This window comes from Callithrix jacchus, chromosome 11, assembly GCF_049354715.1.
Source record: "Callithrix jacchus isolate 240 chromosome 11, calJac240_pri, whole genome shotgun sequence".
Taxonomy (NCBI): domain Eukaryota; kingdom Metazoa; phylum Chordata; class Mammalia; order Primates; family Cebidae; genus Callithrix; species Callithrix jacchus.
In genome coordinates, this window is record NC_133512.1 from 114,206,648 (window position 1) to 114,222,790 (window position 16,143).

A 16,143-nucleotide genomic window follows, 5' to 3' on the forward strand; every position below is an offset into this window, starting at 1 on the left:
ACCCCAAACCCAGTGAGGTTAATTTACTATTGGAAGCCCATTTTTACAGCACTCAGGCTTCAATTTATTTTAAGAGCGTGTTTGCCAACTCTGTGCTGCTTTAGCCCTGTAAACATGAGTCTTAAGGGAATTTTTAAGAATTGGCAATAGTGGGAGTTTCACATTCTGCTAACACTCTTCTGCAAGTCATGTTTCACTTTCTGAAACATTTATCTGAGACACTGCCTTCTGAGGTTCATCTTGATTAATTTTATATGTATGGATATAGATCCTTAATGCTTTCGGGATTTATTTTTCATAAGCGATCTTATTTGACCTGATTGGTTGCTTACATTTTTTTCTACCCCGTTTCCTTCCTCATAGGCATATATACATACTGCAACTCCTAGAAATTCAAATACATGTTTTATTTTTCAATAACTTGGGCATTTTATTTCACCCTGGAAACTGTAATCAAAGTATATAACAATGTCACTCATTTTCATTTTTATTTTTGTTCAATCACTATTTAAACAAATGGAAAGTTAATATCATTGCAACATTTACTGTGATATGAGTGTATTGTATTTGAAGGTTTCAGGAGGTGGTCAGTATTGTGTGACATTAAAGGAAAGAACAGTTTTAGTAAAGGTTCCTTAGATACTTGATCAAAAAAAGAATTTGTAAATGTGTTTCTATTTAAATAGTACTCCCATTCTGAGTTAATTCTATTAAGGGAAGCTAAAAATGAATTAGAAATTAAAGCAATGTTGTAGCCTCAAATTGTCCTTTTATGTGAGAGATCTTATTATTTTTTTTTGTAGTGCTTACCTTCATCCAGGTTATCTCTATAAGGAATGCTGTTTGTAAACTGTTATAAGCTTCAAATAAAATTATTTTTGTACTGTAAAAGCCTAATTATCAAGGATTTCTACCATTGGCAAATATCAAATCCATTTAAATTATCAGGAAAAAACCCAGCGGCCAAAAGTTAATGTCTTTTAGAGTTGGAGAGATCTGATTTGAATGCCAGCTTTGTCTGTTAGTAATTTGTGATCTTAAGTCAGTAACTTACCCTTCCAGAATTCACTTTCTTTAGTTAGGAAGCCAAGTTCATAAGAATACCTACCAGATAAGCATGTTTTTCAAATGAAGATTAAATAAGGTAACGTATATAAAGTGGCTGGCACACATTCAACTTAATACAAAATGTTTATTCTTACAGAGAACTCTTCTCTCTTTGAAGTGAAGACCAGTAGAGTGTGATGGTCAAGAGTGTGGTCCTAGGAGTCAGACCACTTGGGTTTGAATTCCAGCTTCATGGGTTACTAGTTCTGAGACCACTTAGTAAATTACTTAACTTTTTGAGGGCTCAGATGCCTCATCTCTAAGATGGAGGACAACAATACTAACTCTCTGACCTCAGGGTTACCTTCAGGATTGTTTTGAGGATCAAATAGTCCATTCCAGGTAGAGTTCTTAGTATAGCATCATGACTCAAACAGAATCAAAGTAAATGCTCTGTAAAAATGATTATCTGTTGTATCCATCTGTGTATTCATTCATTTCAGAGAATTGTTTCCTAGTTGTATAGTGTTAAAAATCTGTCTGCTGTCTTCTACTTGTGCCGTTTTTTATTTCCTCTTGCCTTTATAATTTTAAAGATTGTAAAAGATCTCGTTGATGAAAATGGAAGAAAAACTAGCTAAGTGAAGCTAGATGAGCTATTTCTCTTTTGTAGGAACCACTGCTCCTTTCTGCAAATCTATGCCATGTGTAATTCCAAAAGTGCTAAGTGAGAGAAATAAGAAGACTTTTTTTTTCTTACCAGATTTACAAGTAATTAAAAAAAATAGCAACTTAGCTGTTCGTTCGAAAAATATTCCTTTTAGTTGACATACATTTTCACTTTGCTCTTGGTGCTAAATGGTTGATTGTTGTTTATTGCTTTTTAGCTTGCTCAGATAATCATTTTCAATGGCTTGGAGACCCTCTGTAAAATCCAAGAGTCTCTGCTGCTGAAATGTTGCAGTGTTACATGTGAAAGAAAGAAAGGGATAACATTGTGTTTGGCTTCTAAAATAGACATTCTGAAAGGAGACCCAGATGGTTAGCAGTATCCAACTCTGCTAATGTGGTTAAAGCCCTGAAATGAAGATAGTCAGTGGCTTAGCACACAAATATGTGATTTCACGAATTCTCATTTATATGCCGGAAGGTAACATGCACGGATTGAGGTCATTGACTAGTAGGTTAAACACAGGCCTTGCAGAGAGAAATTAAATCATTTTTGGTGAGGAAGATGGCATCTAAAGCTACACCTTGATACAGATCTTAGAAATTAACAATGACACGGCTGTAAGTTATGAGATGAGAACGGATGAGAAGTTGTAACATGTACCTCTGTATTGCTTTGAAGTTTTAGAAGAGAAATATCTAACTTGTGCCTAGCTATGACTTTGAGACTTACTGTAGCTCTGTGCTATCCTGTGGCCACAGGTGACTGTTAAAACACGAAGTGTGGTTGGTCCAAACAGAAATATGCTCTAAAATATATGCTAAATTCCAGAGACTCAGTGTGATAAATAGAATATAAAAATCTCTTTACTAGTTTATCTCATTGATTACATGTTAAAATAATAATATTTTGGATATATTGGGCTAAATAAAATACATGGTTAAAAATAATTTGGCCTGATTCTTTTTTACTTTTCTAATATAGCTTCTAGATGTAGTTTGCCTTATATTTGCATTAGTCAGTGCTGCTCTAATATGTTCCATTGTATTTAAGCATAAGACAATTGCATGAAAGTGGCAACATCACCAAAGTGAAGAAAGCTAAAGCCCAGGACCCCATCTCACTCCCCAGTGGTAATCATCATTAACAATTTTTTGTGTGTTCTTCCAGTCATTTTTCTAGGTATTCTCTTCTTCCCCTTAAGTGTGTTGTAAATTATAGAATAATCATGAAAGCGACTGTAATTTATTAGCGATTTCTGGATTGGACTGGGTAAAAATGTTCCAACTGAATATCTATATGCCTTTTTGTCTCAGTTATTCATACTTGAAAAAAGACTAATTACTGAATCTGTACCTTTACAGAGATACCACTATTACCTGATAGGATTAGGATGGTGCTCAGGATGAATTAATTTTCATTGAAATTATAGCATCAATTCTTTTAAATGGTTTAACAGAAGAAATTGACTCTCACTGAATCTGATGGCAATTATGGTCTCATAGTGAATGAAGAATATTGCCTGTCATTGGCAAAAGTATTAAGTTTTCTGCAGTATATATTTTTAAGCAGTTTTCTTTCTCTTTGTTATTTTTTATAATAATTGTAGATAAAATTGCTGATCTGATAAAATTGGGATAGATGAATTTAGTAGCATTATATAATGTCATGTTATATAAAAGGAAATATGTTTGATGGTAGAATCCATCTGATTTTTTAAACATAATGCTTTGTACACTGTTGTAAGCACATAATAAATGCTCAATAAATACTTCAACCAATGCTTAAAGCATGTAATGTCAAATTGAATAATATAGCATTGAGTGTCACTGACAATTTCCTTTTCTAAATTAAGATACTTTGTGAACTATCAAAATATGACATTAATGAAAGTTTAGACATTAGAAAATATTTTACCCATAAATTTATGCTTATTTTCCTCCTTTATAGAAGTAGAAATAAGCAGTATTCAAATTGCCATTTTCTGTTCTTTTTATTAGAATAACCATAATGAAAATTTCAATAAAGAAAATATAACTAAAGCCGTACCTTCCTGAAATGTTGTAGATGCTCAATAAACAGACCTTTCTTTGTCTGTTCATATTGGTTAATGGTTTTTGACCTAGTGCTTAACAGTATTGTTAATTGGATTTCACAGTAACATTTGACAGAGTATACTATTAACCATTTTCATGTGAGAAAACGAATGGTTTGGAGATGTTATAATGATAAATTCAGTATGTGGCAGAGTAGAGTCTAAAACCCAGATATTCTAACTCTAGGTTACAGTTTAGTGATTGCTGAATGGCCATTGCGAACTAGAAATGCAGATAAATATTGGAAATTGGGCCTTGTCCTTTGAATAGTGCTGTTTGTTTTGAGACAGGGTCTCCCTCGGTAGCCCAGGCTGGGGTGCAGTGGCGATCATGGTGCACTGTAGCCTCAACCTCCTGGGCTCAAGCGTGAATAGTGTTTTATTTTTAAAACACTAACATTCCGGTTAGGAACACTTCAAAGCCCTTTCTTCACAGCTTTGTGATTTTGGGTATCACTTAACTGATTTGTCAATAAATCCTGTTCTCCTTACTGTTCTTATGATAATTTTTAAGACAGGATTGTTTGCAAATGAGGCAAATCCAATAATGTGTGCAGATTACCCATCTGATTAGATTTACTCATTGAATAACTTTGCTGTGTGATACTTTAGATTAGATACTTCCCATAGTAGATGTGGAGACTAGCCATTATTTGATCTGAACTTGCTACTATTACAGTTTCACAAATTTTTAAAAAGAGGAGTAATCAAATTGACATGTTGATGCAACTGGCAGAATTGATTCCTAAATGTATTTGAGGCTAGACTACCCAATGTTATTTCTTGCACTAATCTTGTTATTATTTTTTCCACCTTTGGCATAGACATGTGAGCTTCTAGTAATTTAAAATTTCTGATGAATGACATTTGATAAATGGCATGATCCTGTGATTACTGATAAGAACTGGAAATTCAGTTGGTGAAGCATCAATTTCACACCTGAGACCCCAGCTCTAAGTTTAGGTTAAAGGTTTGCCTGGCGTCCGCAGTCTTTTTCTCAGGTCCCCTGATAAGTGCAGTCATTCCAAACCACATTTTTCTTCTGCATCAAATCCAGGCACCACTCTGAATCATTAAATATTAAACCTTATATTCAAGAACATTATTCACTCATTAATATTGCATTGCAGCCTAAACTGCATTGTTCAAAACATTTTAGGATGTTACACAACTCTGTCAAAGTACATTAACAAACTTAGTCATGTTGAACTAAGCAAAAAATGACAAACTGCACCACATACATGTTATATAGTTGAATTTTTGTGTAGGAACCATTTTGTGTTGGGATATTTGGAAATCACCGTGAAGATAAAATGGATTGCAGTGAAAGCCAGATGTAATGAATATTCATCTTCTGTTTAACATCTGCTATACATCTTAATGAAATTTATAGTTATCTCTGAAATTTTTCTTCCTTGACAGTATTTATTTATTTTAAAAATTATTTTAACTGGGAGTTGAATATAAGTTGATACCATTCTAACTGCTTATAAAACGGTGGTGTCTGATGCAGGGACCATTTTTCAGATCTCCATGATAGCTATCATCTACACAGAATTGAAGTTAGACCTCCTGTGAACCATAGAGTAACTGGGGAACTTTTGATATTTACAGAGTATGAGAGTGATCGAGTTCAAGCGTTGGTCTCTGACAAAATTTGTTCTGGATTGCTGTGAATGCATGTGGTCTCTTACTGGTTTTTTTTTTTTTTTTTTTTTTTACAACTCTGTTAGTTACAGTGAGAAGCCATAAAATTCTTCCTATGCAGGAAAATGGTAAAAGCATTTTTGTGTGTGTCTAAAATTGTTCTTTCTTAAAAAAAAAAATCTTTTTCTGGTGTGGTAACAAAAAATTGAAACAGCAAATTCAACTAGTAGAAAGTGTAAAACTTCACAACTGATGAGGCGGTTGCATCGTTTTTTTGGTACAGTGACAGTCATGTAGCTTATGAGCTTTATCTAAAGTAGGTGAAATATTGATTATATTTTACTTTAGCGATCACTGACACTTAATGGATTGGAACTTAATGAGGGGGAGGTAGTTTGATTTTAAAACATCCTTGATTATCTAGATTTTTGGAATGGAGGACAGATGAATTTTCCTGTGATATTTGGATCAAAAACCATATAGGCAGCCTGTGGGCTCATCTTGAACACCTACAGCCGTTCATTCCAAAATGATAGAAATGGATATTGTGAAGTAAATAATGAAGGTGGCATAGTGAATTCCTGCTGGCGGAGAGTTAAATTATTCATATTGTTAGTTTAGCTAACATGGTTCATGCTGTGTGGGATTCAAGCACTATGTCAATGACTAATATTGCATAATTAAAAAGCCTCAGTTCCTCGGGCTTAGAATGTTGTTGGAATTTAGAAGCCATTGTTAACATCGTGGAAATATAGTTTTATTTGTATAAGTAGATGCTGTTTACCTAGTCATTTTGAAGTTTTTACGTTATCAAACCTTTGTGTAGCAGGTAGGCAGGAGGCCGAGGATATTTTTAACGATAGTTCATCTTGCAATTCCTTCCCCTTGCTTTGCAGACCACTCCACGCTGTTTTTCTTCTTGAAAGGCTGCTCTGCAGTAAACGGCCCGTTTCGAAAGCCTGGGGATCACACTCCCTCAGCATTGCACCGCCGCGTATTCCCTTTCCTTCTCTCTTGGACGTTAGGCTGCTGACCAGTTATGGGTTTGAAGGATCACCACCTCTGTAATGATTCAGTTTGGGGGACTGCAAAGGCATGGATACTTTACAGAGTGACATCAGCATTAGTTTATTACCTTCTCAATTTTAGCAACTCTGAAGGGAAAGAGACCTAATATAAACCTCTTTCAATTTTTGTACAGTATAATCTTATATACAGTATTTCATAGTCAATTGGACTATTTTATTGTATGTTTCTTCATGGGATGTAATTTTACATGCATATTTGTACCTTTGCGTACAACCTTTTTAGCGGTAGTTTTCAAGCTCAGCACTCTGAGAATGGGGAAAAACAGAGGGGAACCATGTTCTAGGTCACCCGGTAGTCACTTGTTGCCTTGTGATGTCAGTACCTGTGTGTGCTTTTGCAGTTGCTTTACGGCCAGTTGGATGGCAGAGCACATGAGAATGCCCTGCACAAAAGGACCACAGAAGGGTGGGGGCTTCATTAGGGAAAAGAAGAAAGACGAGACGTGCACATCAATGTTTGACTCGGAACAGGGAGCCTTTTACTTTGAGGGTCTTGAGTTCACGTAATCAAGATGTGATCTAGTGATTAGCTATTTGGTTTTTAAATCTAAAATACAAATTTTGCCACGTTTCCCTATGTGATTTATCTACTGAACTTCTCTCAGCTTTGGTTTTTTTAGCTCTGAATGGGGAATAACAACTACTCTGGAATTTTTGTGAGGAGTAAATGAAATAATGTACGTAAAACACCTGTTAAAATCCCTGGCACAAGGAGGCACTTCACGAATGGTAGCTATTATAATATTATTCGTAGTGGAACAGTATGCATAGTTTTTCATTTAAATGGCATAATTTGTATGTTAAAATTGTTAATACTAAGAATAACAAAATGAATGGAATAAAAAATTAAAGGACCACATAGGCCTGATACCTTTTCTTAGAATGAGTTGGAATTGTGTGTTATTGAGACACCTCAAGAGCAAGGCCTAGGTTTTACACTCTGTCTCCTGCTGGCCAATTCTGCAGCCTCACACTACGGCCTGCACATTAGATTCACGAAAAATGCTTTTAAATGCATTGCAATTTCTGGTTACTTCATTTGTTGTTTTTGTCTTGGACGTGAATTCGGAATGGTAATTCTTCTTGAAGTATGTCTACGATTTCAGGTTTGAGTCAAAGGTGGAGAATATCAAGTGAGGATACAGCATAGTGCCTATAGCTAACAATGTTGTATTAGAGACACATTTTAGGAGGGTGGACTATATATTAAGTGGTCTTAAGTGGGGTGGAAGGAAACTCTGGGAAGTGATGGACTTGATAATGGCCTTGATGGTAGTGATGGCTTCATGGATATTATTCCTAGACTCATCATGATGTGTACATTAAGTATGTACAGCTTTCTGTATGTCACGCATACCTCAGTAAAATGGTTTTAAAAAAAAAAGAAAATACCAAGTGAGGAAATGGACAGGAGTTATCCTAAAATGACAGTAAAGAAAATTCTACAGAATTTCACATTTTTTCTCTTCTATACATGTTTCTACCATTTTATTTTGAGGTAGAAATTAAAATTCAGTATACTGCTTAGTGTGGCTTTCAAATCAATGTATTTGTATTAAAATTTTTCTTAGCATGATTTCATAGGGATTACTAGAAATAAAACATCTGTCAAGAAATGAATTTTTTGCAGATGAGTCGTGTCAGAGAGGCATGAAAATTGATTGCTGTGATCTAAGGAGAATGCGTTGTGGTGCAGGCATGGTGGGCGGGTGTCTGTTGGTCTCCCTGTGTATACCAAGTGACTTTTAACAATAAGATGAGCTTGGTCTAAGGGATAAGGCCCCTTCAGTTCTTGGAATTTCGTTTATGGTTGTGAGGATTTGAGGTAAAAAATATAGGGCCATCTTTATTTAGAAGTAAGACTTGGAAATTGTTTTCTAAGGCCAATGTTTAACTAGCTAATAATAACAATTGTGATTGTGTTCAATGATATAAGTTTGATTCCTAAGAGGGTATTTATCCTTTTGCTGGAGTGGGTTTCACATAGTTTTAGAGAATAAAATTGGTCTTGCAGCATATATTCCTTTGGAGAGGGGTCATTCTGTTTTCTCATACAACTTTATTAGACTCCTGGCTTTCCAAAGCGGATGTCACTCTTGTCTCAGATTGGGTGACCTTTACTGCAATTGGCTGTATCTTTCCCTAACATTATAGAACAGGTGCTCGTCATGAAGTGTAATTTTGAACTTACTTCTGTGTAATATTTACTCAAAGCCGTGCTCTGAAATACAGGCAGTTCATCTATTTCTTGATTGTCTAAGACCTGTCTTTCCATTATGTTTCATGATTATTAGTGAGCTGCAAAACTGGACCATGTTGTTCTGTCTCCCTGTATCAAATTTCTCTTATTTGATTGTTTTGGTGTTCATAGTTTTCATCCTATGTATTTAGAAAGACCTCATATAGTACTTATAGTGAGAGGGGGAGGTAGCTTTGTTAAACCTCAGGGTTTCTTTTTAGAAAAATTTAGCTTATAGTGAAAAGGTGGAAAAGAAAATTATTTCCATAAGAACTAATGTACAGTGCCCCAGATTGCCCAATCTTGCACTTTTTAGTTACTAACTCTGCCCTAAAATTCTTTAAGTAACCCTTTTCATGTTAACAAATTAAGATATAATAGACATTTTAGAAATGGAGAGGATTCTAGGGAGTTGGAGGCTTGACTCATCTCTGCTGCCTTCTGGTATCAACTTCAGTCTAGTGACCAGCTGCTGTTTCTCAGAAGCACATCTGATGACAGATGTGCGCCATTGGGCTACTTCTCGCAAAGTGCAGAGATCAACAGAGTTGGCCCCAGTCTCTGTGACTGTTTCTGAGGCAATCTTTTGGTTTCCATGTCCCTGTCAACTGGTTTGGGTGGGTGAGGGATGGGGAGAGACTTTCTCCAGATTTTCTGGACAGGGGCCTGCAAACTCATCAGCTGGTGGCATACCACTGGGCCTCAGCAGGAGAGGCTGCCTCATCTCCCACCACTGAGTGGATCCTTCCACTAAGGCAGCCCAGCACTGGGACCTGAGCCCTGGTGCATAGGCAGATGAAAAGAAGGAGTCATCCATGGGACACAGTAGCCAGAGAGAAAGCGACAAATGGGAACTTAGAAGAGGTGTGCCTTGTAAGAACTCTTGGAATAGTTCAGTGGTGCTTGATATTTGTGGCACTGACAACTATTGTTACTTGATTTTAATACACCCTCAATTTTAAGTTGCATTTTGATTTCATAGATAGTGAAGATTGGAGGAAAGTAACTTCATGCATGTTATATTTGATGAAATAGACTACATTCCAGGAGATAAAGGAAGAGTTTGAAAGGGGGTGATAATTATATGATCTACAACATTTCACTGAGCTGAAGAAAGACTGGAGTCTGCAAATTGAAAAGACTGTTCTGGGAGGCACTAATGAAAAAACACGCATACCTAGCCATAGACTGCTAACATTTCAGAAGTCTAAGGATAAAGAGAAAGCCTTATAAGCTTCTGGACAGAAAGAACACTGATTTATAAAGGAAATGGGATCAGCCTGGGTTTAGGCTTTTCTTCTGCCAAACTGGAAGCTAGAAGATGGAGTGACACCGGAAAGGACTGAAAGGCCAGAATTCTCTGTTGAACTCTCATTCAGCTGTTAGGGTGAAAAAGAGGGCCATAGATAGGCAAGGTTTTAGAAAATTTATTAATGTTAACTCTAGTGCGCAGAGTCCATTAAGGAGATCAAATGCACCAGTTACTTTTATAGAGATAATTTAATGTAAGAATTGTTAATGAGGCATTTAAGAGCCGAAAAGGCAAAAACAAACAAAAAAATGTAACGCTCAAGCAGTACCATTTAACAGAAATACTGTGTGAGCCATCATCGTAGTTAATTTTCTGCTAGCTATGTCACAAGTAAAAAGAAATAGGTAGAAATAATTCTATTTATTTTTTTCTCAGTATATCTAAAATAATAACATATAATGCGGGAAAAGAATCTAGGCCCTTCCACGCGCTTGTGGGCGCGGGGGCCCCAGAGTGCTCGTGGTTCCGCACTAGGTGTCTGTGGGGGGGCAGGAACCGGAACCATGGGTGGGACCGCCAGCACCCGCCGAGTCACCTTCGAGGCGGATGAGAATGAGAACATCACCGTGGTGAAGGGCATCCGGCTTTCGGAAAATGTGATTGATCGAATGAAGGAATCCTCTCCATCTGGCTCGAAGTCTCAGCGGTATTCTGGTGCTTATGGTGCCTCAGTTTCTGATGAAGAATTGAAAAGAAGAGTAGCTAAGGAGCTGGCATTGGAGCAAGCCAAGAAAGAATCTGAAGATCAGAAACCACTAAAGCAAGCCAGAGAGCTAGACCAAGAGAGGGCTGCTGCCAATGAGCAGTTAACCAGAGCCATCCTTCGGGAGAGGATAGCAAGTGAGGAGGAACGTGCTAAGGCAAAGCACCTGGCTAGGCAGCTGGAAGAGAAAGACCGAGTGCTCAAGAAGCAGGATGCATTCTACAAAGAACAGCTGGCTAGACTGGAGGAGAAGAGCTCAGAGTTCTACAAAGTCACCACTGAACAATATCAGAAAGCTGCTGAAGAGGTGGAAGCAAAGTTCAAGCGATATAAGTCTCATCCAGTCTGTGCTGATCTGCAGGCCAAGATTCTCCAGTGCTACCATGAGAACACACATCAGACCCTCAAATGTTCCACTCTGGCCAGCCAGTATATGCACTGCGTCAATCATGCCAAACAGAGCATGCTTGAGAAGGGAGGCTAAAAACTCAGAACAAGCAAAACACCATCAACGTCAATTCCAGAGATGGAACATTTTTTTTCCTAGTAAGCAAGCAACCCATTTGAAGAGAAGACCACTAATGAGAAGACCACTCGAGAGACACCAGATAATGGATTCAACAGAATCATACCACATTTTGAACAGTGGCATTTTGAAGGACCAAAGCCTTGACCAGGCATCAGTCATTAGAGGACACCCTTCAGTATTAGTAAACCCTCTTACGACGATTGAAGGAGAAGGGCAGCCTGCCCGCTCCACCTTTTGGTACTTTCTGTTCAACCTCCACTGACCATAAAATGTTTCTCTTCTGAGCGAGCCCCATTATTTGGTGAAGCTCCACCCTAACAAAGTGGGATGGGTGGGGGGCTAAATGAACTGAAGTGGGGCGAGGAGAGAATCAGAAAACATAGCTCTTGGGGCAGCAGTGCGGGGTGGAATTGTCTAGGCTGCGGGATGTTGGTTTTGTCTCTCTTTCTTTTCTCCTTTGCTTATATAAGAGCAATTTCATTTTAACTTACTATGGCGATCATACAGGCAAAAACTTACTATGGCGATCATACAGGCAAAAAGGAGAGAAAATGTACCTCTTTTACTGGAATAATGTTTATGATTACAAGTGAGATAAGGTATTTTTATCCATATGAAGGCAAACTTGGCTGATATAACCTCGATAGTGAATACTGACATCTTTACTTCACTCACTATCCATAATAAATATATTTTCTGACAAAAAAAAATAACATATAATGAATATATAAAATTTATTTTCATACGAAGTCTTCAAAATCCAGTTTATATTTTATGGTTACAGCAAGTCTTGGATTGGACTAGCCACATTTCTGGGCTCCGTAGCCACATGTGGCTAATGGTGACTGTATTGGACATTGCAGCTTCTCGGTGCCTCAGATGTAGCACTCGGGGAGCAATGGGAAGAGGTAGTTGTTAAAACATTAAAACTTGGAGGAGAGGCTCTGTGGGACAGAGCTCAGACCTCTGAGGAAGGAGTACTTCCTAGCTGGTAGATTGCGGTCTCTGACCTCTGAGGAGAGACCTCTGGGTCTGGGACTGAGATTTTTCAAGAGTGTGCCAGTAGGTAGGGCCAGGGTCTCCAGAATGGGGTGCACTGAGGCTGACTTTGCAAGCTCAAACAAAGTACAAACTAGACTCAACTGCTACTGCAGCTGGGAAGCAGCAAGACCTGAGTGACGTGATGGGAAGCAAACTGGAATGAGCTCCTTGTTCTTCCACCACCTTTGCAGTTTCCCTCTGGCATCCCTTTTTGGGTCCTAATAGGGACCCAGCTATGAAGCAAAAATGTGTTTACAGACCTCACCTGACTCCCAGCCCCAACATCATGAAATAGAGAGTAGAAGAGAGGTGAGAAGGTGGGAGTCATAGCCAAATGTTGAACACAGTAGTCCATCTTAGGATAACACTTAAAAAAGAATTCTAACTAAATTAATCACAACAGATACCTCCATGTGAGGGAACATGGAGAGGATGGGACGCACCCCTGAGGATCAGTCTTTGCCTTGTGTATATGAATGATAGACCTGGATTGTCTCATAAAGTGCTAATGAGTTTCAAAGTACTGAAGTCTAAGCTTAGAGTTGGGTTGGGGGGAAAGTCAAAGTATTCCAACTATTTCATTGTACTGTGTTTGTTGGGGTAGTGGTTGAAAAAAATAGTAGGAACTGTGTTTTTAAACAATAGTAGAGAAAAGAGTATGAGATTTTTTTGGCAGGAGTTACGGGGAGTGTATGTTAACTTGACACAACCAGGAAAATCAGGAAAAGGAAAAAAGAGATAACAAAGTAAAATTAATATTAAACATAATATAAAATGGAAGAAATAAGTGTATCAGTTATATTGTTAATAATTGTGACTGGGCATAATTAACCTTTTAAAGATCAAGGCTGCCTGATTGTTAAAAAAACACATGCACAATAAGAGCTATGTATTTCTGTGAAATGCAGTGAAAACAAAATAATTTGCTTTAATATTAATAAAGGTTAAAAATTAATGGATTGGCAAAGCTGTGCCAAACAGAAAGAAATATGAGAAAACATACAATCAAAGGTTATAAACACTTAAACAATAAAGAAACAAATTACGTAATGATAACGAGTACAGTTTATAAAGACAGCAGTCATTAACCTGTATGTATCAGTCAAATTAGCAGCTTAATGTATGAATAAAAATGATTCGAAATTCAAAGTCAAGTTGATTTACAAAAATAATAAGGGACTTTATGTAATCATTTTTTCCTTAAAAATGTTTACTCTGGCTTCATGGAGGAGCATGCTAAGCTTTAACATTTAGCACATCTAGTGAGTTAGGTGGTGTGTGTGTGTGTGTGTGTGTGTGTGTGTGTGTGTGTAGGGGAACAGAAAGGCCACTCACAGCCACCTCTTGGCACCACATCTAAGAAGCTAAATGTAGGTATAGGGTGAGAGGTTGCAGTTTGGTTCAAGCTGGACGTTCCTTTGAAATCAAAGAGAAGAGGAGAAGTATTGATTGTTTTCTTCCGTAGGGCTTACAATGGTAATGTGATCTCTTTCTGTGGCCCAAGGTTTGCCTAGCCTTACCAATGAACATAATTTCAAAATTTGAGTCCTGGCAAAAATGTATCCCTTATGAAAAAGAAACAGGAGTACAAAATAGTGTAAAAGACTTGATGTATGTTTTGTCTACGTAAGTGTACTATGATTCTCACATTATTTCATGGCTCACAGTCCTCTTTATGAGACCGCTACCCATGTCTCTCAGGTCACTGAACCAGGATTATTGTCCTAGTTTCTGTCTTCAGGAGGAAGCCATTTCACATTGTCGTCTGTCTGGGGCTCAAGCTGTCCCATCTTGTATGGGGCCGCTGCTTGCAGGAAGAGTTGATAGTTTGCCTAGTATGGTTCATGAAAGGGATTTCCCCAGAGATGCCTGCATTTGACCCCAGGTTCCTTTTTCTTCCAGCTGACTTCATGATTGTCTATCTCTAGCATCTTAGTAATAAGACAGCCGCAGTGCCCATTCCAGTGAAGGATACTACAGGATAGGAAGCAAGGAGAAGGGTGTACTTTCTAAACAATGGTAACAGGTCATCCACCAGCATTTCCTCCCATACATTCTGTAAAACAGGTTATTATTTTTTTTTTTTTTTGAGACTGAGTTTTGCTCTTACCCAGGCTGGAGTGCCATGGCGTGATCTCGGCTCACTCTAACCTCCGCCTCCTGGGTTCAGGCAATTCTCCTGCCTCAGCCTCCTGAGTAGCTGGGATTACAGGCACGTGCCACCATGCCCAGCTAATTTTTTGTATTTTTAGTAGAGATGGGTTTCACCATGTTGACCAGCATGGTCTCGATCTCTTGACCTCGTGATCCACCCGCCTTGGCCTCCCAAAGTGCTGGGATTACAGGCTTGAGCCACCGCGCCCAGCCAAAACAGGTTATTTTTAAGTCCTGCTCATATTGGCACAGTTTAATGGTGGTGTGTTTACCTCTCCATTCCCACTATTATTCAATCATATATTGATTGAATCTGATGTGTACTTTAAGATAAAAAGCTGATGATCTTGGTTAAGGTGCCTCTAAAGACTCAGTTCAAGTTAGACAAAGAAATGGCCATAGGTCATTTCAGTGTTTTGTGGTGGTGTGTATGTTCCTCCTAGGTAGTTTTGATTGTGATTTTTTTGAGAGAGAGTGGGTACAAGAACCATGGATATGGTAACATTAACTTGTGAACTAAAATCAGAATACTTTTGAAACATAAATGTGTTTCTCAGTGCTGTAGGAGAATGTATTTAAGAAGGTCCAAGAGCATCCAGGACAGGTGGTACTTGTTCCCAAATGAGAACTGAAATAGGGACTTTAGGTATAAAGTAATACACGAAGTGTAAATGGGAGGCAATCATCTGGAAGGGGGAGATGAATGCTATTTAGGATTATGGCGGTGGGTAACCCGTAATTATAGTCCTAGGCTTTTAGTTATGGGCTGAGTTTTTTTTCTCTTGCATCGTTTTGAAGCTATGCAGGCACATTTTGAGATTGTGACAAAATTTTATTGTGAATTAAAATAAAATCACCTTTTCTATGTTCTGTGGAAAGGAAGGAAACCTTGATTGTTAAATTCTGAGTGCCATTTTCAATGGTATTTACACAAAAATGTAGATGACCAAATTAAGTGTCCTCTTGGTTTTATTCAGAACCAGGTCTTAATGCTGGTTAAATACAGTCCTTCCTTGATACGCATGGAGGACTGGGTTCCAGGATCCCTAAGGATTCCAAAACCCTCAGATGCTCAAGTTCCTTATGTAAAATAGTATAGGACTTTCATATAACAGGTGCACTTCCTCCCATATGCTTTCCATTATTTCTAGATGTACTTATAATACAATGTAAGCACTATGTAAATAGTTGTTATACTGTATGTTAAAAAATTTGTTTTTTAAAACATTGTGTTATGATTTTTTATTTTCTTTAGTTTTCTTTAGAGACAAGTTCTCATTCTGTTGCCCAGGCTGGATTGCAGTGGTGTGATCATAGCTCATTGCAGCCTCCAGATCCTGCGGTCAGGTGATTCTCCTGATGGAGCCTCCCTAGTAGCTCAGACTTTTAAGCCTGTAGGGTCAAGAGGCTTCCTGGGCCCCTGAGAGCGCAGGGATTCCCCGGAGAGCAGGGCTTCTGCCCCACAAACTCGGAATTCCAGGCACCTGCCAGCTATGCAGAACGCACATCCCTGGCCACACTTCCCCAATGCAGCTGGGGTCGCTGCAGTAGCTGCTCCAGTTGGGCCACTGCTGACATCCGTACTGATGTTTTGCTACATTGCAGATCAGAAAACTTT

General features: G+C 38.1%; 2 protein-coding genes across 2 annotated transcripts in view; both read left to right on the forward strand.

Annotated features, from left to right (window-relative positions):
- Positions 1 to 16,143, forward strand: part of LOC100412273 (MICOS complex subunit MIC19) — a 300,089-nt gene that overhangs the window by 81,571 nt on the left and 202,375 nt on the right. The window lies entirely within an intron of this gene.
- LOC100390170 (MICOS complex subunit MIC19) lies at positions 10,498 to 12,040 on the forward strand. Its single transcript, XM_078343723.1, has one exon. It carries the CDS (start codon positions 10,602 to 10,604, stop codon positions 11,283 to 11,285), a length of 684 nt encoding a protein of 227 aa, XP_078199849.1. The 5' UTR covers positions 10,498 to 10,601; the 3' UTR covers positions 11,286 to 12,040.